Consider the following 26,144-nt stretch of genomic DNA (forward strand, 5'->3'; position numbering starts at 1 on the left):
GTCTGGAGACGTCAAATTACTGTAAAAATGACTTTGCTATCTGGGAAGGTACCATGCTACGAAGCATCCACGTGATCATTACATCCGGGATCTCACGTTTGCCATGCATGGTTGATTTATGACAAGAAGTGCAACCGATGGCAACTTGTGATCTGGTTTTGCAGGGTTCGACTATACGGCCGATTGTTGAGCTTCTGAAAGTGAAAACTGCCACCAATCACGAAATGACAATGCTGGAAGACGTCAACATGCGGGTAGGAAGAAAACTGGAATAAAGCAGCATGCTGGGATGAAATTTACATTAATTATTATCTAAATCGAGTTTTCGGTGAATTTCATCGCTCAACTGAGAGCACCCCATATTTCGGCTCAACTGAGAGCACCCCCAGCTTGCAAATTCAGTGCTTTTTACATTGATTTGTGACGGATTTAAATGACGTGACGATGACGTGACGAATGACGTGATGATTTAAATGACGAGTGTAAAAAATGACGGATGTGTGCTGTCTGGGTTGTGCTGTGTGAGACATTTACGTTGATTTTTCACGGAATGGCCCGTTTCGGCGAGTCCGATTCGGCTAATCCGATTCGGCTAGTCCGATTCGGCGAGTTCCCTATTCGGCGAGAGCCTTTTTCGGCGAGTGCCCTATTCGGCGAGTTTTTGAAATTTTATTTTTGAAAGGGAATTATCGGGTACCGCAGCCTAACTGTTTTCACATCGTTTTAACGTCGCTGAACGTGCTTGAATTCGTCATGTCCGTTCAGTTGTTTTTAAGGTAGAAGCGACAAAACGCGAACGTTAAAACGTGTTTGTGACCGAAGTAAGTTATTGAGTTGAAAGAAATTTGGCACGGTCGCAACACCTTCAGAAAAATTTAAGATGTGAAGGGAAAATAAAAAAAAGAAAATGTTACAAAAAAAAAATCATGTTTATATCTATAAGTTAGTACTTTTGAATAGTTAAAATGATTAGTTTGAATCAACAAACGTGTGGCCTACAGCTTGGATTGAAAGGAAATTATCGGGTACCGTAGCCTAGTTATCCCTACCAGCAAAAATTTGTTCCAAGAACCCAGTTAGCCTAACAGTTCATTTTTACATTGTAGTAACAGAATGAAAAGACTAACCAAATGTGTGGCCTATCGTTTTAACGTCGCTAAACGTTGAAATCGTGTAGAAAAGAGAACTTTGATGACTAGGATACGTTGCAAGCCTTAAAGCAGCCGGCGGCCATCGCGGCAATAGCCGCTAAGTAGTGGTTGAATGACCGCCTGTGCTACCTCCTCCGTCGGCCACGTTTGGCCGCCGGTTTCTTCTAGCCAATTATTTAATTTCGCAATAGAATGATCGTGGATTAAATGTCGAAAATATGTAGTATCAAAAAGTGACGCAGAATTAGGTCAGCGCATCATAGTCGCCACTGTTGTATTGAATATATCCAGCTGCGATCACCAGCGCTGTAAGTCTTGTTTGCAATTTCCGATGTTTATTTTAACGAAGTGTTAATCCGAAGTGCTAATTTACATCGGCTGGCAATATTGTCGTTTTTATAGCGATTCAATGTTGTCGGATATTGAATCGTTGTTAAAACGGAGAACTAGGTTAGTTGACATCCGTGGGTAAAACACGTGTCTTCATAGTTGAGAACGCTGTGGGTTAGTGACTTCCACCCTCAATGGTGACATCATAACGGAATAAATGGTCAGGTTTTATGAAAGGCGGTATGCAGTTGAAACAATTTACTGAGCTGCAAGCAGTTAAAACAATTTAGGGTCGTTAGATGGTCCCGCAAATACCGGATTACAATCCTGATAAAGCATTTAATGCGTGGTACAACGATTCTATTGCAGGACGTCGCCCAGACTTCAACAACGCTAAGTGATCATTTTAACATTGTTGCAAGTTTAATGCTATTTACTTGTGCTATCGTTATTGTACAGTATTTTGGCCTCCAAGCACGCAGATTTGGCCGCCGAGAAGGAGCTCTCGGTAGGCCACGATGGCTGCCGGAAAAAAACACGAGTTTTAAGGCCTGCGTTGAAACTGAGAAACATTCACAGAAGTCCTTCGATACGTTGCATTTTTAAGATTATGCATTTTGAAGATAATGTATTCAGACGTTGAATCAATGCACAAATGAACTGTTAGGCTAAATGGGTTCTTGAAACAAATCGAAAGGCTTCTGTGAATGTTTCCCAGTTTCAACGTATCCTAGTCAGCAAAGTTCTCTTTTCTACACGATTTCAACGTTTAGCGACGTTAAAACGATGTAAAAACGGCAATTTCTGCTGGTCGGGATAACTAGGCTACGGTTCCCGATAATTTCCTTTCAATCCAAGCTGTAGGCCACACATTTGTTGATCCAAACTAATCATTTTAACTATTCAAAAGTACTAACTTATAGAGATTAAACATGATTTTTTTTTGTAACATTTTCTTTTTCATTTTCCCTTCATTTCTTAAATTTTTCTGAAGGTGTTGCGACCGTGCCAAATTTCTTTCAACTCAATAACTTACTTCGGTCACGAACACGTTTTAACGTTCGCGTTTTGTCGCTTCTACCTTTTTCTACACCTTTGCTGTGTTGACGTGAATTGTTTTTGATATCATGATCAAAAATAAAAACAACTGAACTGACATGACGAATTTAAGCACGTTTTAACGTTCGCGTTTTGTCGCTTCTACCTTTGCTATGTTGACGTGTATTGTTTTTCATATGATGGTCAGAAATAAAAACAACTCAACTGAACTGACATAACGAATTTTAATTTAATAGTTCAAACATTTTATTTTTATTCCTTTCTGCACGATTTCAACGTTTATTAGCAATTGTAATTATTATTGCCGTTAATTGTAATTGCCGTTATTAGCAAATGGCAATTATAATTAGGCTACGGTACCCGATAATTCCCTTTCAAAAATAAAATTTCAAAAACTCGCCGAATAGGGCACTCGCCGAAAAAGGCTCTCGCCGAATAGGGAACTCGCCGAATCGGATTAGCCGAATCGGACTCGCCGAATCGGACTCGCCGAATAGTAGCAGACCCGATTTTTCATTGCTACTGCGGTTTGACATTTTGTAGAATTGAATTTTTTCACTTCACTCTTTTTTTCAACCTTGCTTGACTAGAATTAGTTCTTCTAAGTCTACAAATCATAGAAATGCTTAACGATTGAGTTTTATAAATTTTAACTTCAATTATTATGTTGGTAGAAGTGTGTGCAATTGCATTTAGTGCGGTTACAATGCTCACGAAATGAATGGATTTGTGTTGTTTTTCAAACAAGGAATCTATATTATATGAAGCATTCCGTAAAAGTCAGGCTTCAGAGATCCGAAAAGGGAATTTAAAGATTTTAAAAATATATGATGAACCTTAGCAAAAAAACCTAGACATAAAATTTGTTACAATAACACCGTTGTCACTTGCAGTTGATCGATCACATGATGGCAGGGATTGAAGACATCACCGGTTACCATGGGCACCACCACTGGATGCAACGGTAAGCAACTTAATCGTGTTCTTACCCTGAAATAGTTGCAATTTTTAACGTCTATTTAACGTTTCTATCCGTAGGTTTGGTGTTTTTTGTAAAAATAGGCAGAATATAAAACATTCGCACAAAAAAACTGTTTCTCCTCGCTGGTTTCATGGGTCGTACAAAATGAGTTCCGTTTTGCTTAAAAGATAGAAAAAAAAAACACACAGAAAAATCTGAAGGGAAAAATTACTTTCGTGGTATTGGTCTCAAATAGGACTCGTAAGGTGTTATGTATGCGCAACTTGATGCATTAACTTTATTACAAGGATATATTCCATTACCACTCAAAATGATATTTTACAGGTCTTGGAGTTGTGGCTATGTATTGTGACTCTTGTTTTGCGTGTGCCTTGTTTCAAGCAATTTGTGCTGCAATGATATATCGATAAACTTGATCAGCATCGGTTTTGAAACTAGGGTTTAGCTCTTTGAAGTGCTGCAGAACCTTGCAGCAAACCTAAGAACACGATTTTGTGTGTTAAAAAAACGTGATCTTTCGTATGATCAACACATATATTCTCAAGCGTTGAAGTGACTTTAATCAATAACAGAGTTTGAACTTTTAACAAAACGACAAGTACTGAATCTGCACTGCAGGGCTGTCACTTAACCTTCGAGGATCCGAGGCTGCGCATCAAATTTAAATTTTTGATCGATTCCACTGTTGGTAAGCCGAAGTTAAGAATACACAATCCATTGGCTGCTGCGCCTGGATGTAACAACGTGATCTGTGGCGGCCTCAAACGCAAGAAGAAGAAGCTACCCATACAGCAAAATCTGTCATTTTTACACTAATTTAACGTCTACAGACGTTGAATTAGTGTAAAAATGACAGATTTTGTCGAAGTTAGCTAGGCTCCAGTAACGTTGTTGTTTTAACGCAAAATCAACATTCCATGAAGCGTTTTCGATTAAAATAAAGCAGCTGCGTTTCCCTATCTAGCTAGCCCAGTTCTGACGAAACAATCTTTGCATTGGTTCAACGTTCTTACACGTTGAAACCACAATAAAAGAACTAATTGTTGGCTGGATCGGCGCCTAAATTTGCAACGTTGTCAAGCATTTTTTTACGTTGCCAACGTTGTCGTCTCATTTCTAGTTTTAATATTATTGTAGTTAATTGTTTGATTTTAAATCCAAACTTGCTGTGTGTCGCAACTGTCGCATGCGTACGTCCCAAAACAGCAGGGTAGTGCACTACACTAAATTTACATTACACAGTACCGCTGGTTAGGATTGAAAAATGCAGTGTTTATACCTTTTCATCCAGAAAACGTTAATGTGGCAATGACTTGTGGATCTTTTTTGTAGCCTTCACGAAATCAACGTCAAGTACCTTGTCAAGTGGTTCATGAGAGAACCATACAAGAACCGACATGAGGAGATATTTGAGACCTTCCACAGAATCAATAAGAGAGATGCTGACGAGCTGGTAGAGGACTTTGAAAGAGGTAGTTGATTGAATTTTTCAAGCAAATCGGTTCACCGACTAATTGGCGAAGTTGATCGGTTAACCGCACACCACTGAATCTTTGTTTCATGAAACGTTGCAACCTTAACATGTTTCCATCCAATGAAGTTCTTTTGTTTTCACATCCATTCAGACATGGAGTCGATGTAAAAAGGCAAATTTTGTTAGTTTAATACAAATGTGCCGGATGGACAGAAATTGAAGGCGTAAAAGACCTTAGTCTGGTGGCAATATCTTTGACTAGTTTTTTTTTTAGCCACGTTTTAAACTATTTGTTTGTTCAGCATAGATTATGGCTGACCTCTTAACATCAACAATATTGTTTATGTTTATGCAGGTTGGTATAAGGTTTGTTCTTGCCAGCAATTGATTTCCAGTAGGTAACGTTGTTTTCGTGCAAGAAGTTTTATCACATTAATGCTTATTTTTATTCGAACAAAGTACGAGCAGGATACCATTCTATTTAAATTGAATGAAATAAAGCTTTATTGTTTTTGGAGGATTGTTCGCATTCCAGTGGCGATGTTCAACCGCCAGGCAGATACATTTAAAACGTTTTTAAAATAAAAACTCAGTGGGTGAACTGAATTTTTTTCTCAAAATTGCTGTCGTTGCCTTGTCCCGTTGATTAAAACAGTTCGTTTGTTTCAATTAGTTTAGTATCTGACCTGTGTAGTCCTTGTGCAATACATCCTAAATCTTTGCAAGCAAATGCACAATCATTATGTAATCTAACGATATGCAGAGTAAGATTTTGAGCATAAGGGAAGTGTCAGCGTGTTACGATCTTGTTAAAGTTGCAAACGGAATGCTAACCAGCCGACCTTGATGACTGGTTCTGGTGTTGGCGGTTTAGAGTCTCCATTCTACAACAACAGCTGAGAATGGACACTTCAAAACAGGTTCCTTCGCCCGAGAAAACTATCATCATATAATGTTCCTTGTGTTGAGGATTAGATACAATGCGTCATTGTTCTCGTTCATAAGCATGAGAAAACTATTCCCTCGCTCAAAATAAACAAGAAGATATTTTTTTGCATTCTAATATAGAAATCGTATTTGTTTCAAGGAGGCAGCAGCAGCAGTGACTTGAGACAGACTCCCACCATCACCAATCTTCTCATTCCAATGGAGATCCGGAAGTCCTTTTCTCACGCTTCGTTCAACCACATTATGTAAGCAATAAGCATGCTATTAATTAGCGTTGGTAGAACAAAAAGCCATCATGCTGAATATAGACCTTTTTAAAAAGATCTTGTTGTTGACTAACTAGAAAAGTAGAGCTGAAAGTGTAAAAACTCAGCTCATGATTTTACAAACACTTAATAACTATTTTTTATAATCAGCACCAACACTCCAATACAATTAATAAATCGGTACTATGTGAATGCAACAGTTAAGAATAAGATAATATAAGTAACGACTATATTGTTGGCATGGGCACAGATCACATGACAAGCAATGATTACAAACTTGCTCACTTTGGAAAATTGTCAGACTTGAATTTTCCAACAGTTTTCAGTGATTTTAAATATCGTACAAAACAAACTCCCCAGACAGCAAATCAGTCATTTTTTGCATTGGATTAACGTCTGCAGACGTTGAACCAATGCAAAAAACGGCTGAATCGCTGTCTGGGACCATTTTGGCAGTTCTTCTTCTCTTCTCTCGTTTGACAATGTTAGATTGGCAATGCCTCGTCGTGCAGCCATGATACTGGCAGTGAAATTTACTTTTCTGCTTTCTCGCTCAGGGATGGGAGTTGTTGAAAAATAAAATTAGTATTCTGCTATCTTTCGCCAGACGAGAACATTCAGCCCCAGAAGCATGCATTGATATGAACGCTGTACATCTGAAGCAGAAGGAGTCGATGAAGTCATCCCAGGCTGCAGATGTACACCACCTTTTGGAGCAAAACATGTACAAGCCAAGGCGAAGGGTGAGTTCATAGCTACTCAACTACAGTTATCAAACTCTTAAAAAATAGGAGAAAAACGAAGTAAATTGGTAGAGAAATCGTTGGCAATTTTTAAAGTAGTTTTCAAATTCATGAGCATAATGGTTGGGACGCTTGGTTAATCTACTCAAAAAAAGAAGAGCCCAAAATGTAAATACTAAACTCAGCAAACGTTTTGAAGACTGAACTTTTTTCATCTTGAGTGCTATAACCACTGACATTTTGGGCCCTTTATTTTTTGATTAGTTTTGAAATGTTTCAATGTTTTAAGAATTCTACAACTTTGTGTGGTGATACACGACTTCCTTGTCTGCATTTGCCACTGAGATGAGAAGTGCATTGTAAATATTCATAAACATTTCCTTGAAAATCGATGCGCTGATGACCAATCTCGACAACAATTGCAGGAACGAACTCGTCATCCACGCGGGAATATCGACGACGACAACGATCGGAAAAAGGAAGAACAGGAGATTTTGTTGCGTCATAAAATGTCATTACAACGTCAAAGAAGACATCATAAACACAAACACACGAGACACAAGGTGGTCCACATGCATGAAGCTGTCACTTGAAATAATTCTTATTGATTTGCTGTATGTGGTTTTCAATCAAGGTCGTCGTGTTTGGTCCGGCTGTGCTCAGGGGTTCAACAAACTTGTTTATTATGAATGTATATTACACGACTTTAAACGTTTCGATTATGTCGTAGGAAAAGTGAGAAAGTAATTTTTTGTCCAGCTTTTAAAGGGATACTAAAGGAAAAACCTGACATGGCGATTTTCCACGTTCTTTCTGTTCAACATGCTACCATAAAACGATTTTCAAAATTTTTTTTGCCCCATTGCGGTCTGACCACCATTGCGCGCGTGCTTTTGTCAGAGCTTTCAAATCTAGATTGGGCTTGAGCAGCAAAGCGTGCGACTGTACAGTCTGCGTCACTAGAGACTAGCAATCAGCTGATCTCGCAATAATTGTTACTGCGGGTGATTTGACTGTAGGCTATGTATGTATGACTGTATGTACATCAAAACATCAGATTTCAACATCAAAACATCAGACAGTTTGCTCAAAACATCAGATGTGGTAACGTGGCTTTTGTTATTGCTGTCTTTTGTGACGTATTCTCGAGCAGTGTTTGCACTTTTGGTTATTTTGAAAATAAATGAAACATTGGACTTTGGGCCTTGCCAGCGCCATTGAAAACATTTTTTTTCGGTAATTTTTCTTGAAATGTATTCTTGAATGTTCAGTTTACGCATTTTAATGCTTAATTCCCGTTTGAAATTTTCATTCAGTAGGCCTTTAAGCGATTTCTAAAGTGTCTTGCCAAAGCAACAGCCGCGTCCTATCGAGGGGTGCCGTGCCGACGCCCTTTCGTACGTCGTCCAACACTATCATTTAGGTCAAGGATTAATGTCTAAGGGGAATTTAATATTTCAAACATCTGAACTCCTTTAAATTGTTTATTTTAAATTCGATAGTTCATCCCTCCTTCAGCCTTACGTTGAATCATCCCTGGTTTGAATTACCTCTCTGTGCTGACTGTAACCAGGCGTGACGCTTAAGCAAACTTACTCAGTTTTACCTATCCGCTGGTACATGGCTGCCGCGTTAGAGCATTGGTAGTTTTGGTATCATAGCAGGCAGCCGCAAGTTGTATTGTGGCCAATCTAAGCAGAACCATTAGCGGTTTGCTAATGTTGATTGGCTGTATGTGGTGTTTTGGAAAGCACAAACCTGGTTTGAATGACAATTATTATGGTAGTATTAAACTGTATTGCATTGAATGGAAACTTTGAGGCTATAAAAGAAGCACTGTTGTATTCAACTATATGTGGCAAATGAATGGAGGATTTGTTAAATTTGCAAATATATTTTGGAGTGACTGACACATTTTTTTTGCAGAGTCGAAATTCCTCAAAATCTGGTCTCTCATCTTCTGTGTCGAAGAAAACTTTAAAGCCAAATGCTTCAGGTGAATATGCAGATCCAGTTGCTGCTAAAGAACATCCAACCGCATTTTTTAGTTGAAGCTCATGCTTTCACTGAAACCACGCCATGTTGTTCATGCTTAACCCTTGTCGTCAAAATGTCATAAACTGTCCAAAATAACAGTTTTATCTTTTTAGTTGATGCCTGAAAGGTTTAATTTTCTACTACGCAGCATGGTTCCACCACATTTTGTTTTAGAAATACCTCATTTTTATTTTATGTTTCTACTTTCGTTAAAACGAACGGGGCGATTACTATCGCAACTGAATTAATTTTTAATGAACCCTTTTTGACCACATTGTCGGACACGGAGTCTCACGTATGTATCGCAGTTTTGCATTGTTAAATGAGAGAGACTTATTTGTTTAACAAATTATTTAAAACAGTGACCAAGCAATCTACAATGCAACCAACTGAACAAAGGAATCAGTTTATTTTATTTTTTTTATCGTGGCTTGGTTTAATTAAGCTGGTTTAACTCAGAGCTAACTCTTCTGAGGCCAAGTAGAAAGTCTGTAAGTTTGCAAAACCCAGCGAAGAATGCTCAGTGGACAAGAGCAGCAGAAATGTGATGATTCTATTTGAATAAGCATTTAATGGAAGCCTTATTTCCGTGACGAAAGGTGTAAATAAAATCAGCTTTCTTTAATTCAACGTATCATTTAGACGTTTACACTTTTTTGCTGTAAACTACAATAGTTACAAAAGTATTCCCCAAGTAAAATATCTACTTGAACCTTAGCCCCTTTCAAACTAATTTTTTGTCCACTTGAAAATGTTCTTGTCATTCTTCATGTGCTCATACAATTCTCAGTGACAAGCACAAGAAGCGAAAGGGCTGGTTTGCTAGCGGGTAAGACCACCATCACGTTTACACAACGTAATCTTTGTTCAGCAATGCAACATACTAATTTCGTGTTGATGTCATAAATTAGCGGAGTAGACTGGGGCCAGCCTGTAATTATTTCTTTTTTTAGCATTGATTTGGCATGTGCAGATATAGAATCAATGTAAAAAAAAGTAATAATTTTCTGGAGGTGCTGCCCATATGTAGTGGTAGTCAGGCGCGGATTTATGGGGGGGGCCCAAGGGGCCCGGGCCCCCCCGAAATTTTGTGAGAAATTGTTGAATGGTTTGATATGCTTTTAAACAGCTGATATTAGTCCCACAGCGGACTTACAACCTCCCCTTTGGCATGCGTGTGACGTCACGATATTGAGAATGATGCTTTCAGTCTCCATGTATCTAAAACAAAGTTTGCCTAGTTTTAAGCAAAACTGCATTAAAAGAGCGAGTTTTGCCAATACCAAACATTTAAACATCTCAGCCAGGAATTAGCAACAAGAAAACATAGAGACTTAGCTTTATTACCGAAAAAATGCCGAAGAAAACACGATCTTATCCTTTTGCTATGCCACCGGACAGCACCATTTTACAGGAATATTTATACCCATATTTTTGTTGAAAATGCTCTCAGAATGCACCAAATTCAAAGTAATTTTTCAAAATTTTCTGGGGTAGGCCCCCCAGATCCCCCGCCGCTGGGTGTCGCCTTTGGCGAACACGCCGTCGGGCTTCGCCCGCCGGTCGTCGAAACCCCCCAAATTCCTGGCTACGCCACTGATTGTTCATATCTGTTTTATCTTTTTCTTACTTTTTAATTCATTTTCAATTTTTCTGGCCCCCCCCAAAAAAAAGTCCTAGATCCGCGCCTGGTGGTAGTGGATTATCGTTGGATCAGGTTTTACTCTTAGCAAATATTAGTTTTGTTTTGGCATCTAGTTGTAGATTAAGTGGCTTATAGTAATACAGTCTGTGGAGTCGGATGAATTTTGGCGTGTCCGGATTCGGCCAGTGATAATCCGAGCAGTCGGAGTCGTATATTGCCCGACTCCACAACCCTGACGGCCTGACAGCCGGTCGCACTCATATTATCGTTCCCTGGTTATACATTTGTTTTATACATTCATTCTGTATTGGAAATGCGCCCTGCTGGTGATGTAAAATTTTGGAATATTTTTTTGGACTAAACTGAATCATATGCTATCTAATTGCACACTATGTGACATCGAGTGAACAGAATACTAACCAAAGCTAGTGTGTATGCGTGATGTGTACAATCATGATTCAAATCACTGCACAGCGCCACAGCAGTCATCAAATAGGTTTAAAGTGATGTCTCCATGATGCAAAGATTTCCTTTCATTTGAGACTATCTTGAACCCAGTTTCAATGAGAATTGACCCCTGTTAGAAAACATGATGCCTGTTTTGTTTCTGAAACAAATGAAGTGTTTTGCACATTGTGTTGCATTTCACTAATTGACTTACTGATCTAATTGTCGCTTTTAAGCACTTGTTATGGTAGAATAACTGGTATAAGGAATTATTCGCCTACTTTCGTTTTGTAGCTTGTTTGGCATAAATTATTAACATTGGTCACGCACTAAGTAACGTTCGATGCTGATCAATAAAAATAATGATCATATCTTTTCATCTGTGGAATTGATAATAATGTTTAGTTTGTGGTGCTGTGGCATGATGTGCAAGTCCTTCTGTCTTTTTAATTTATGAGTGGTTTTTGTGGCTGTGATTTTAACTGGTTCTTTTTGGTTACTTGCTGCATATACATTATTCACAAAAATATCTTTTATTACTTACGAGTTGCTAAACTGTGGTACCATCACATAGTATTCAATCAGCACGCACTTACAGTACAAGATATCTAGAAAGTACCGTAGCGATACTAACTTGCATTATATGATAGTATAACTTAACAGTTAATAGGAACTTTCTGATGGTCTTATTGAGAGTGGAACAACTTGTTAAAGCTACTTTGACAATTGTGATTTGGTTTGCGATAATGCTAGTTAGACAAGTTTAATGTTTTTAGATTAAAATCTTAAAAATAGTGATTATGAATAATTTCTTCATTAGCTAAAGGAATGATTTTCTGGCAGTGCTGCCAAAATGTAGTGAGTAACCATTAGATCAGGTGCATGGTAACTCTTCCCTTACGAAACTATCAGCTTTGTCGTCTAGTAGTAGATTAAGTGGTTAGGTTATGCATTGATTGTTTTCTGTATTGGAAATGTTGCGGATGTACACTAATTTAAGGACCTACATCTCTTTCTATGCTGTACGATTGATTGATTTAACCTCTTTTGTTCCCAGTGTTGTGAAGATTGGACGCCAACGAATGTCTACTTTGTCTGATGGCATTTCTCCATGTTTTCTCTATGTTGTTGAGATTTCAATTTTTTTTTTATTAATCAATGATAATCAAGCTCTTCCTCCTCCAGCTCCCTCTTTTGGAGCGGAACCAAGAAGAGGGTCCGTGGATAAAGTAAACGAAGATGTCGGGATCGTCTTCAGTGCGGCGCCCCCGATTGAAGGTAAGAGACGATTTTATTTCGTTTTTAAACGTTGTTGTAAGAAACGTTTGTATCAGCGGAGAAAATGTTGTAAAGCAAGAATTATTATCAAATTATCATAGTACTCATAAAAATGCCATTCTGGTATCTCCAAAGTAGGACACCTTTGAAGTCTAATGATAACATCGTTTTCAGTGCTAGGATTTCGTATGTTTTCATGCAATTTCTTTGCTTAACTCATTTTCATTCTTTGATCTTTGTTTATTGATGGAATTAGAAAATGTAGCTTCTTGACATAAGGATTTATTTGGTCGATGCTCACCCCAGCACAACCGCACTAGTGGGACCAGCTAGATTGTTGTGTTTTTTGTCGAGGCTGTAGCAACTTCCACTGTGCATTTTTGTTTATAAAAAGCCGACGCTTTTTTTCTGGGATGCAGAAAGTTTATCAGCTTAATTGCATTTCTTGATAAATTGATTTCTTTTAAAGAACGATCTAAAAAAAACTGGAAATTCAACGCCAAAAACCCGCTTGGTTTTATGAGTGCCTTTGAAGCCTTGCCCGAAGAGACAGGAGGTGAAACAACCGAGTCGTTCTGCAGAAAGTCTGTAGCTTTTTGTGTTGAACCAGTTGAAAGTTGCGTTGTTTTGCCGTTGATTTCATGCTTTGTGAGGTTGAATCAACACGAAAACAAACCATATAATTTCAGCTTTGTGTTGTGTTGCCAGTTTTGTTTCGTCATCATTAGCTTTGCATGCTTGATTGTATTTTTCTAAGTTTAAAGCAGAAAAGTGGCAACAACAAGCCACGTCACCGTGACGTATCAGAAACTCTGACGTCATAATGAGACGACAAAACTCATTTCAACCTAAATATTCCTTTTATTAAAAGCCCCTTTCTGTCATTGTTGTAAAAGAATATAATAACTGTAGTTCAGTTATAGCTTTTATGCTGGTGCCACTCTTCTGCCTTGATAGTAATACCTGCCATTTGTTTGCTGAATTTAATTTTTTAAGTTTTTTTTTATGTAACAAAGTTACGAAAAAATGTTGCAAATTTCACACTGTTTAGAATGAACTTGCTTAACCCTTATCATTGTACTATACTAAACAACAATTAACCAAAATAGATTTTTTTGCCGTGTAATGGAAAAACTTACTGAATAAAAATTTATATTCTCTGTTAGGGTTGACGAAATTATTTTTTTGGTTGGTCAGCTTTTTTTGTCATACTGGCTGCCTGGTCTGCTTTTTATTTTCGGGCATTGACTTTCACGAAAACCTTTAACCTTGTAAGGTAACTAAGGTTTACTTCTAACTCACCGCGTAATAAAAATTCGATTTTTTTTCTGGTGCTTTAGCTCAATAATTGGTGTTTCCATTATACGGCAATGTTGGGTTCAAGTTGCATTGACGAATTGTAGATAGTTAGATATTTTCTTAAACATCATTTTACGATCAACATTAGGTCATATGTGTTCAATGTATATATGTTTGCATGGGTGGTTTTGTCTTTTTGTCCTTGCATCATAGAAGAATCATGTTTGAGAATTTTGTCATTACAACTCATATCCTCATGATTATAGGAACGTCGTTGCCTGTTGCATTTCTGTTTTTAACATTTTAATATCAAAAACCACTTTTAACAACAAGCAAAGCTTTTTAAGTTTGTGCTTGTCTTTACCAGGCCTTTGTCTTGCTGTATCCTACTTCACTGATATTGGCATATTGATTTGATTTTGAATTTTTATCCTCGGACCGATAAAGCCTTGATAGGTTATTCTTGGTTGTTTCGCAGACTTGTAGAGGCTCTTGACGCAGGGCCGGTCACCGAGATTGACATAGTGAAGTTTCTGATTGTTGAAATGTTGTTGCCGGGGAATTATTCCATCCACTGGGTGCGCTGAATGGAAAGCAGTCCTGAAATGCGTTGCTCAAGCGCTCACCCTGAGAGTCGAACCAGCGCCGCGTGATCTCGAGTCGTGTGCTAACCAACTGAGCTAACCGGACGCACTGGCTTTTTAACTAATTATATTATGCATATTTTTTTTTCACATTGATTCGGTTTAAGTTGGTTATTGTGTTGAAAAAATGGTAAATTGTTTCTAAAAACATTGTATTAGTTGAACTATTGGGAAATGCGCAAGCAGAAGCACTTTGGCTTTCATCGGCTGCAGTACGAAGAACTCTTTCCACATTGTTACTTTGAAAAGGAAGTTTGGCTGCGTTGTAATGTACCACAGCTATGTGTAAAAGCACATGGGTGAAAATATACCCATCCAGCAAAGTTGTCTTTGTTTTACATTGTTTGCTTACTGGTGAGCGATAGGTCGAACCTTCTTTGGCTTCCATGCAAGCCTCATCAGTGTGGCATTTTTTTGACCTAAAAATGCAAAAAAATTGACTTTTAAATTTAAAAAAATTGACTTTATCGACCTCACGAAAATTTGACTGAGTGAACCATTGTTTCTTGTGTTTTATATTCGAAAGAAAGCAGCATCAACCAAGAAGAAATTTAAATCAACAACAAAAAAACATTGAAATCCTCAACAGAAGATATAATGGATCGTCTGAAGGCTATTGCTGTATAAGAAGGCAATACAATAAATATCACATTCACCAAAAACAAAGTTTAAATGTAATACAAAGCGATGTTTCACATTTTCAGTATTAAAGTTTGTGCCCATGGCCAGAAGTTTGCGAATCATCGAAAAAAAAATATTCTGCAGAAGCAGACGTGAGCAAGAAATGGTTAAAGCATCAGTTTTTCTCAACAATTAAAAGAAAACATTTGGACTGAACATGTCAATCGTACAAAATTGATTTTATTGGTCTAACGATGAAGCATTGGCTTTTTATAAATTTATCAAATTAAGACTTTAAAACTTACTTTTTATGTCCAGAACTTTTACTTAAAATCATCCCGCAATAACTTATTGAAAAAAAAAAGATTTTACTTGCCCAGCTCATCAGTAACTCAGTCAGACATGGATAAAGCGATGTTTGCAAACAACAGATTATTTGCTTTGTAAAATTGTGGAGTTGACCTTTAGATTTTTTGGTTCATGGTGACATTGTACAGACAATTTTCGAATTGCCATTGCTATATTTTCCATATAATCTTTGTGGCCCCAGCCAGCAAAAGTTTACCTTTTTATACCACTTCAACGTTTGAAGATGTTGAAACGATATAACAAGGACAGCTTTTGCTGACCTTGGCCTTGCTTGATGATTTTCACTCACGCTCTTAATCGAACATGCTTCAACTTCTGCAAAATTTTGCATAAATTTTTTCACTGTCATCATGTCCATCCACTCGAATCTTTTGAGTTTATCTTTGAGTTGTCTGGAAGTAGATTGGTCTATTGTGAAGTCTTTATCCCCCTATTTTGTTTATTTTCAAATTGCTGAGAGAGGTTACTATTATTTTTTGGATCCATTTAACCAAGCAGAAGTCCCAAGACTCACAACGCTGCTACCTTTTTTTTGTGTTTTTGGTTTGCTCGAAGTTATTTTCAAATGACTTTTATAAATTATTTTTCCAATGAAGTATTTTTACACCATGATTTCTTGTTTATGTTTGAGCTTGTTCAGAAGATAAAAGATTTGCAATAAGTAGCTATTGTTTTAACTTGTAATTTTTTACTAACGTAGCTTTTAACGACTTAGTGAGTTTAGGAATTAAAAACTTCCAGAAGATGGTTCGGTAGACTTAACAAATGTTGACAAAACGCATAGTATTGTTTTTTTTGTGTGCACTTTGCAGTATTTATCAGAGTCGTGTTTGTTCAAAATAGAGGTATTGTTGATGAGAAAGTAAAATATAAAAATACACTCAGTGTATGCTCTCTGACCAAGCAAGTGACATTAAGACAACCTGCATACGTCACGTGTTGCACGTGACGTAAGCACGTCACGTGTTGCTTTCTTGGCGAAATAAATTGAACTTACATCCTATGTACCACCTTCTTCAGACCCCCCGACCGAAACAACAGACATAGGAGACTTCGATTCGGCTGTTGCTCTTGATCGGGAGTTACCATGGAAACAAAAGCAGGGCAGTGCAGCTCGTGATTCGCCTAGCAACAATCCACGTATGTCGTTTGTGTTTTATAGAAAATTAAAAACAAGTTTTTGATGTGAAACGATTTGAGTTTTGGCCTGAAAGTAATTGCATCTGCTTATTTGTCCACAAGAGCATTTTTTACTTTTGTAACACCAACAGTCAACACCGCTTCCCATCCACCATTTCCTATTTGATCACCTTTGTACCAAAAATCTGTCACTGTTTTAATGCATTGGCAGAGACCTATCGTCACCTTTCAACAAATTCCGTTCTTCATCACATTTTCCACAAATAAAATGCTTTGCCAAATTTGTTGTAACATCTTTGTAATGACACGTCTTTCGTGTACCCATGTCCTGCACTCATTGCAGGGAATTTCTCATCACTCTCTCTCCATCTTCACAACTGTTCCTTCTGCTGCACCCACTATCTCTATTTTTTTAGGATTTATTTTCATGCTCTTTGCACGTGTTGATTGTCAGGAGAACATACGTTAGCAACTGACTAAAACAACTGTAGCCCAACATCATAGCTGACACTTTTCTTGATATGGCTTAATGTTTTAAAATTAGATCTTGTGCAAAACATCATTATTTTGGTGAGCTTGCATCATAGCTGTGTAGTCGACCCATCAGGTTGGACTTTCATATCTGGCAGAGTTTCACTGTGTCTTTTAACAAGGCACACTTACTTTAAATTAACTTAAAACATGGTTCTATATAATCTATCTACTTGATGAGAAAAACGTAAAACCAGGTGGGAAAGTAAAAACTATTGTAGTTAGATAAAAAAATTGTATAGGCTAAAATCCTTCCAACTTCATAGCCTTGTTAAATATCGCAATGAGAGAAAAAAATTAAACAGAAAGCGTGATTTGCTTCCTAGGATCCAGTTTTAATCGCCGTGATGAAAGGAGCCAAAAAGTAGACACATCTGATGGAATTGAGCTTTGGCCAAGGAAGGGAAAGGTTAATAACGGTCAAGCGAACGTCATTCCAAACGGTGACGACACAAATCACGTGGTTAATTCTGAGACCCCATCTATTACGTTTGAAAGGTTTTCTGAAGACAAAATGTAGCTTGGAGCGCTTGTCCAAGCTGCAAAAAATGGAGCCCACTTGTAGCAACTGGGATCACTCGATCAAAAACTTAACTTTTTAATTCAGGTAAAATTGACCTTTAGCAGTGAATATATAGCAATTTCTATCAAAGTATGACTATTGACTAGCTTCTGCACTTGGTGCTCCATTTTCATCTTCAAGCAGGTTTTTTTCACGTGAGTACATAATATGTCAACTCTTTCCACTGCACGCATATCAAAATATATTCTACTGTGAAAAAATCCTTTTCTAATTGAATTGAACGGTGCTTGCTTCAAGTTGGTGCGAAAACACAGGGGCGGCTTTATCTATGAAGTCTTTCTATTGAGATACTTTTTCCGATAACGCTTTTATGTTTGTATGTTGTAAGCAATCCCTATTCTTGATAATGTCCATCTGATGTCCCCAAAGTACTTGCTTGTGCCATATCACACTATCACAGTATGTTTCTTTAGTGCTAATTTCCTAACCATGTCAAAATGAAGTTTAGGCCATGAATTTTTTAATTGTTGTTACTTGTGCTTTTACGCCATTATTAAAAACGTCAATTACTTTATGTAAAGCACTGATATTACGATTGTTACTAAATGTAAAACGTGTTTTTACCTGTAGAAAGGTGCTTGACAACCCAGTTGGTGGTAGCCCAACCCTTTTTTGATATGCTCTGAATAGGATAGTACCTTCATTTTAACGTAATCAGTTGTATAAAATGTATTCACCTAACTCGGACGGAATTTGAAAATGCTGTAGAAGCAGTAAGTTGTGATGTCTGTATGTTATTATGTATTGTTGTAATTATGAAATATGATTGGAAACAATGCAAAACGCAGGATGACGCTAGTGTGTAGTACCACCCTATTGTTGGTACGCTTTTTTTCGATGTGCTCTAAATTTGATAGCAGCTACATTTTAACGTACGGAAATCACTTGTAAAAATGTACTCTGTGAATGTTCCATTCACCTGCCAAGTACGGCAATTCGAAAATGCTGAAGAAGTAGTGAAGTTGTGATATTTGTATGTTGTATGAAATATGTTTGGAAAGAATGCAAAACGCAGGATGATGTGTGTGTACTGTGTAGTGTGGGCTATCACTGTATAATCAACACACTCTTTATAATGCGTTTGTTTTGCTTGTTTTTTGTTTTTTTTTCTGGTGTAGACAATCGGTTTCAATGACCACAGCATGTAAGTTACCGAACCAGGCTGATTATATTCACTTTATATGTTCAATCTTTGGACTGCATCCTTGTTCATGTGCCAGTGTTGCCAGATCATTGTACAGTTTATAATTCCACGTCACATCGACAAACCGGAACAGAGCTAACGAGGTATCTCCTATTAATCATATTTTAGCTTTCACAAATGAAGGCTAGCTAATAACCTTTTACACTAAATCGCATAACAGGTTACAGTACCTGCTTCAGTATTTTGTAGTATTTTTCGCGTCACTGTCCATTTTTCCAGCGCATTGTTTGTCTACCTGCACGGTGCATTGAGTTAATACTTTTGACAAGCCATGGCGACCTACATAAACAGGCCTTGCCAACGCTTGACGCTTTAATAATGACTTAAGGCTGATGTAATTTTAAAAGCAAATTCCAGGCTGAATGCATTTTATATCTCTTCAAAATGTTTGTTGCAAGAAATCTCCTTTCACTGCAAATTTCTGGTTTCAACTTTTAAAAACACCTTTCACTATTTACGAGTTTAAATTTCCATTACAAATGGTACACAGCAGCATAAAGTCATCCCAAGGTCACTCAAAATATAGATGAAGACTATATTTATAACTCCGGTTGCTGTCGAGCGAAAGGCTGTCAGTCTCCAGTCAGTTTTAAAGCTTGCACGTCAACAAGACATGTGTAATTGTGTATATAGGTCGCAAGCATCACCCTATTTAATTTTTGTTTTGCAAGTCACCTGTCTCGCAAATTGAGGTTTCCAACGAGGGCTGAGTCAAGCTGACTTCTGGGATCGCTAAAGACCCTTTAGTCTCTTTATAAATTAATGAGTTGTTTTACCTCGCTTTTTGTGTAACTTGTGTTGGAAAGCACCGTGGCGAATGCCAGTTAATACCATAAAGAACTAAGCAATTTTTTGAATGATTGGCACTTAGTTGCTTGGCTTAGATACAACATAAGATTGATGTCTTTTCTAAGATTGATGCAAATCATTCAATTCACAAACTCTAAGTCTTGATATTTCAGTCTGTGGTGGGATGCTAAGCAGCTGTTACATGCAAATCATCGCTTTGTTATACACAAATGTACAATACACACATTTTTGTTTAAATCTTATCAATACTGCCTATCCACAGCAACTGTGCAACCTTTCTTCACTTTGATACACAAAACGCTTCAAGACTAGAGATTTGTCCGACTTATGTAACATGTATGAATGCATTTATTACTGAATATGTGAACTTTACTGTAATGGGGTCAATTTGTTGTTTGTTTTCGCTTAGTTTTTCTGAATAGCGTAATTAAAATACTAAACACCGAATGTAAAATGCTGTGGTCAAATTAAACAGCAGCTGAGATAGGCTACATGGAAAACCTTTTTCCATCTTCCAATGTTTTTACGCAAACAATTTGCACTGAACAATCAGCAGATAAAACCAAGCAACGATACGGCATTAAACATAACGGCAGTATGATTGCGAATGTTCTCGAATTTAAATGAAGTTGCCTTTTCACTAAAATTTGTAATAAAGCAACTAGCAAGTAGCCTATGCCTAAAACTACGTAGCACAACACTTCTTGTATGCCACTATCAAAATCTTATTTGATGTAGTTTACCACAGAAATATAAAATTTAGTTACCTATACTGGAATCGGGTAAATCTCTTTTGATTATTATGCATCTTTTATCGAATTGCCTTATTCTTCATTGTTGCATTTTATCAGTAAATTGTTTGTGGCCGCACTGTTAATTAATATGCACTCGCGAAAGATGTAGGTTGCTGCACCAGGATACTAGATCGAAACAAAATGTAGCCTAGCCAATGTTAAGATTCAAATAGTAGTTCTAATCCAATTTGCTAAAGCCTATTTGTTGCTGTAATTTTTTTTTCTGGGACTTGAAAGCCCAATAGTATAAACTGTATAGACTTGTGAGGAAACTAAAACTAATATTCAGGAATGGAGGACATTTCGATGAGCCTTTGGTTAGCCTATGACTATGTAGGGGAGAGAGGGGCTAAACGTCACACGGGTAAGTTGTCACAAGCGTGAGTTTAGCGCACCCAATGTAGAAAACTACTTTCTGACATCATAAAAAGCGAGCACTACTTCCTTGGTTACACGTTGAGATCGGCCATGTTGTTTTAAGCAACAGAAGTGAACATAATCTAGACAATAACCTGTATAGTCCAGTCGTTGAAGGGTTTTACCTTGACTTAATTGGTGTAAAGCTGAAATTTTGCACATTGGTTCTGTTCATTATGTACAATGACCAAAAAAAAATTCCTGTCAAAATTTCTTGGTGAAAAAAAGTTATCCGCTATTTTCGAAATTCCGCCATTTTTTTCAAAATGGCGGATATACAATTACTGAATTATTCAATTTTTATGAAATTATAGTTAGTGTTGGTGCTCATTTAAAAGTAAATTTTATACTGCAATTATTTCACACTGGCAAAGTTTTGGTCCACCGTGATTGCCGGAGGAAGTTTACGGATACACGGAAAAAGAGTTCAGAAAAAATGCCTGCAAAGAAATTACCGTCTGTGACAAGGAAATTCAAGCTTCTGGAGCCTCCAGTAGGCTATACTGCGTCAAAAAGGTGCTGATAGGATTAATGCTGCTAGTACTAATAGAGGGGACAATACTGTTGCGACAGCTGGTCGAAAAGTACACATAGACTGTCGTAAACGTTATACCAACCCAATCGATATACACTGCAGCTTAAGACGAACAGAGAGGAAAGTGGGTCCTGCCTCACGGGGAAACAAAGTGTTCGAATTTTTGATGGCAATTTCCACAGTAAGACTCATTGTTTGTTTTGTGGGACTGGAGTTCTCACGGACAGACCTGGCTTTAGTTTTGTTAAAACAGATGTTTTTGCAAGGACTATATTAGAGTGTTGTGAGAGACGTTCTGACAATTGGTCAATGGTCATGCGCCATGAAAGGTCGTATTGAATATTACGGTAGCGATTTGCATGCTGCAGACTGTTTATACCATCATTCTTGTAGTGTTAATTTTATATGTGGATTTAACGTACCCTTGCGATGCGGCAGAGTACCTGAGGCAAAACGTCTAAAATCTGGGCGACCTAAGGATGAGGAACAGGACCAGGCATTTCTAAAGATGTGTTCCCATCTTGAACGGAATGATGAAGAACAGTTAACGATATCAGACCTCAGATCTAAAATGAAGGAGTTTTTAGCAAATGATGATTGCCTTCCTTAAGGATCAAAATATCTGAAGACCCAATTATAGAAACAGTGTGGTGAATCTATTTATATAGCTGAAGGTCAGGGCCTTCATTGCATTGTCACTATGAGAGAGAAGACATCCGAAATCCTCCGATCTCATTACCTAAAAACAAGACATGAGGATGATGAAAAGTCACAAAAGAGAGAAATAGTTAAAACTGCGGCAAGGCTCATCAATAATGGTGTTCCAACTGTTAATGATCACTATTCAAGCACAGACGCACTCCTAAATAATAATAATAATCGTGTTTCATTTGCGCCCAAGGCGATACATAACATACAATGACACTGCGATCACAGATGTGATAGCCTACAACAGACGACAGGAGGCAGCGAAGTGACATATAGGCTTAGTCTTCGAGTCAGCTTCTCTCCTTATTTTGGGTTGCCATTAAGTGTCTGTGTCTAGACACAGTCGCGTGCTCTGGAGCGGTGTCGAACCCACATCCTTTCGAACGTCGCGCAGACGTTCTCACCACTTCGCTACGCAACCGACACTCAATCTCGGTCCTGAAGACGCAGAAGACATCCTGAAGCGCAGAAGGCATCCTGAAGCGCAGAATACATCACTGGCTGGTTATGTACCTTTTTCTCAGAATCAAACCCTGAGGAATATTGTGAATGGTGTTGTGGCCGAGAATGACGTTAATGTAGGCATAAACAAACGAAAAATGATCGACTTGATCAGTAAAACACTTCAGGGTAGTCAAAAGGCTGCAAAGTGATCAATGTCCCAGGGGATGCTGATGTTCCGATTGTGAAGGCTACTGTTGTTAATGTAATGTCATACTCGACAACGTTGATTGAAGAAGACACAGATCTGTTGGTCCTGCTTCTTCATTATGCGCAACAAGCAAACAAAGATCTATATTTCCGTTCCGACAAGGAAAATGCTGACAAAGTGTATCAAATAAACGAACTGAAAATGGTGATGGGTGAAGAATTATGTTCCCAATTACTTTTTCTACATGCCTACACTGGATGTGACACAGCATCAAGAATCTTTGGTGTTGATAAGCAATTTGTCTTTCACAAGCTGGTAAAGGGTGCTGCTACTCTGAAAGACTGTGCCAATTACTTCTTTCTTCCAAAGCAGACAGCAGCATCCATTGTGAACAAAGATTGTCAAGCAATGGTTGTGATTTTTGGGGGCACGCGGACGGATTCCCTCTCGTCATTGCTACAGATTACTAATAAAAAAGTAGTCTCTTCCCAATCATTTGTGACGCCTACCAGAACGCCCAGAACGCCTACCACCTACTGAGTCATCGACAAAATTTCACTGTCTAAGGGTTTACTACCAAATAATGGTCTGGCTAGGACAGGAGGTGATATGGAAACTTACGGGTGGGGTTGGAAACTGGAAGGCAGTCAGTTTGTGACAACAGAGTCGGACATGGATGCTGACCCAGATTCCCTCTTATAGAACCTACAGCAACTGTACAACTGGCTGTAGCACTGCCAGGTGGAGCTGTAGGCAGAATAATCTACCCTGTACCGCATCATGTGGACAGTGCAACTTGATGCCTGTAACAATACGTACAATCAGTCATTACTGGATGAAGATGATGACCAGGACTAATTGATGGAGGTTTTTACGTAATCTAACGTGGAAAGTAACCGCTCACACATCATTGGCCAGTTGTTCAATTTTAAGTTATCTGTTATTTTTTCTTGCCTTCAACCGCACTACAGTATATAACCTTGTGAAGTTTTATTTTGAATGTTATTCGCTCTGAGGATGCGCGTTCTCATGGTGCGCGAAACGTCAGTAAAGCAATAAACCATCCTGTTTGTTGTAGCTTTTACTTTCAATTTCATCAGATGAACGTTGCAACTAGTACTAGAAGCGATAATTGTCCTAATGAACACCCAAACTTTTCAGTATTCAACTGAATGTAAATAACTTAATAAGTGGTCTGCCATTCCTGTACAGCCAATGTTTCACGTTATTGGTTTTGTTTCATATAAGTCTTTCCATTAAACTAATGAGTTAATTTCATTTTCAATTGTTTTAATGAATTCTTTACCACCTTAAGCTTAGGGATAGACGCCAGAATTAAAGCTCTAGCATGAATATTAAGTGAATTATTGTCATTACACTGTTTTGTCGGCCATCTTGAAAATGACAACTTTCCGGTGCTCTGATTCTCCTAGATTTTTAATATATTATTCTTGATGATAGCCTAAATAGGCCTACTAGAAAAAACCTTTTGGAAAACCTTTTGTAGAAAATTTTTTTTGTTTTTAAATTTTTGTTTGAAAAGTTTGTTTATCCGCCAGTTTGAGAAAAAAATTGGCGGATTTTCAAAAAAAGCGGATAACTTTTTTTCACCAAAAGATTTTCACAGGGATTTTTTTTTGGTCAATGTACATAATCAACAGAAGCAATGTGCAAAGTTTCAGCTTTACACCAATTAAGTCAAGGTTCGACCCTTTTTTTCGCTTCAACGACTGGACTAGTAGTGATTTTCTGCTTCTTACTAAGACGAATTGCCCAAGGTAGGTATTTTGATATAACTTAAACGTTTTTGAATATACAGTATACGAAATCTTTTTGTTTCTGTTAGTAGTGACTAATGTCAGTAATATATGGATAAACTTTCGTTTAAAATGCTGAAGCATGTTGACCAGAATTTTGAAATTAAAGATGCTTTGAGGTACCGTAAGTTGTCACATTCTGTGACAACTTACCCCGATGATCAATAGTAATAATTCATGAATCCTATTGTTTCAATCAGAGTGTATTTCTGTAAATTCTGTTATATTTAGGGTAAACTACTGTATTACCAATAATTCCTATTTTTTTCTTTAACATATAAAACCGGTAGCTTAGGCTATATTTTTGTAGATGCGTAACTGCCAAAGGAAAACTGAACGTGGACGGTATTCGAAAGACGCGACGAAGGCTGCTGCAGAAGCGGTGCCTGAGCTTCAGAAACAATGATGTTAACTACAAAACCTTAAGTCGTTACATTCCAAGCTATAAGGCTAACAACAACAGCCTGAAGGACGCCCAGCTTGGTTATACTTCTCACCACCAAGTGCTGACCACAACTATGGAGGATAGTTTAGCAAAGTCCAGGAAAAGGAAGAAGGGAAAATAAGAGATATACACAGACTCACTTGTTATGAAAAGGATGGCAGAAGAAAAGAACAGCAAAACAAAAGGGAAGAAAACAGCCGCTAAAAGAGTAATAAAGTTTCAAAAGAAGACCAAAAATCCAGCACCAGAATCATCAAGTGATGACAATAAAAGCTCAGATGAAACAGCTTGTGCGATGATGCCACCGATGAAGACTCAGATGATGAAAGTTGTGTCCAGACACCACTTAGTCTTGATAACATAGATATTGACGACCACATTCTTGTGAAATTCGAAAGTGATTGAGCCGCACAATGTTACGTTGGGACAGTTTTAGAAGTCACCAAAGATCAGAGTAGATCAAACTTCATGCGGAAAAAATGCCTTGATAAATTTGGAAACATGCGGTTTCATTTTCCTGAAAATCCTGATACTTACCTTTACCACTAGAGGATGTTGTCTTCAAGCTTCCAACTCTAGTTTGTGGACAAACAAAACGAGGAGAAAACTTGTTTAGCTTTCACTGCTCTCAATTATCTGAGTACAATGTGCAGTAGTTTTGGACTCCACACAAAAGCCAATTAAGTAACAACAAATACCATAGGCTACTTGTAAAGTGAATACCATGTATAATTGGCTTTTTAATGTAGCCTATCTGTATTATCTTATTCATTCCTTTGTACTCTATCTTAAATAAACTTTATGCGTTACAAACTGCATGTGACAATTTACCCCAAGGTTTGTGACAACTAACCCTGAGGCGGGGGTAAAAGTCTCACCTCAGTGCTCATTTAAAATGTTGAAAAATTTGGATAAAGAATATAGTCATGTGGAGTATTATATGGACTTCAAGTACTCGAAGTACAACAGTAAACCTTAGTTCGTAAATGTTTATGAAATTCCCACCCAGGGAGTGTACATGGTTTAATTAGTAAATTTTGTGACTTCTTGCCCCCTCTTCCCCTACATAGGCTATTCCGTTTTTAGTTCCAATTGAGATGAGTGTAGCCAAGGACATGTAGGATCATAGACATATGACGCTTGGCGCGTTCTCAGGCTGTAGCAAGACAAAACTGTTTGGGTTGGATAAAAGAACACTCCGGCTAAATATAGCCT

At 37.8% G+C, this 26,144-nt stretch overlaps 1 protein-coding gene across 3 annotated transcripts in view; it reads left to right on the forward strand.

The window, feature by feature from the left end:
* The window catches only part of LOC145772242 (sodium/hydrogen exchanger 3-like), a 29,718-nt gene extending 9,709 nt beyond the window's left edge, over window positions 1-20,009 (forward strand). The window contains exons 10-21 of one of the 3 annotated variants that reach the window (XM_082584096.1): window positions 165-254; window positions 3,434-3,504; window positions 4,855-4,994; window positions 6,084-6,189; window positions 6,818-6,953; window positions 7,379-7,516; window positions 8,880-8,949; window positions 9,781-9,819; window positions 12,268-12,360; window positions 12,830-12,916; window positions 16,314-16,433; window positions 17,291-20,009. In XM_082584096.1, coding sequence (XP_082440222.1) covers window positions 165-254; window positions 3,434-3,504; window positions 4,855-4,994; window positions 6,084-6,189; window positions 6,818-6,953; window positions 7,379-7,516; window positions 8,880-8,949; window positions 9,781-9,819; window positions 12,268-12,360; window positions 12,830-12,916; window positions 16,314-16,433; window positions 17,291-17,484 — 1,284 coding nt within the window. In that variant the 3' untranslated portion in view covers window positions 17,485-20,009. The remainder of the gene's footprint in view (window positions 1-164; window positions 255-3,433; window positions 3,505-4,854; window positions 4,995-6,083; window positions 6,190-6,817; window positions 6,954-7,378; window positions 7,517-8,879; window positions 8,950-9,780; window positions 9,820-12,267; window positions 12,361-12,829; window positions 12,917-16,313; window positions 16,434-17,290) is intronic. The other 2 variants (XM_082584097.1, XM_082584098.1) reach the window with 2 other exon arrangements.
* The last annotated feature ends 6,135 nt before the right edge of the window (window positions 20,010-26,144 follow it).

This window comes from Aplidium turbinatum, chromosome 6 (genome assembly GCF_918807975.1).
Source record: "Aplidium turbinatum chromosome 6, kaAplTurb1.1, whole genome shotgun sequence".
NCBI lineage: Eukaryota > Metazoa > Chordata > Ascidiacea > Aplousobranchia > Polyclinidae > Aplidium > Aplidium turbinatum.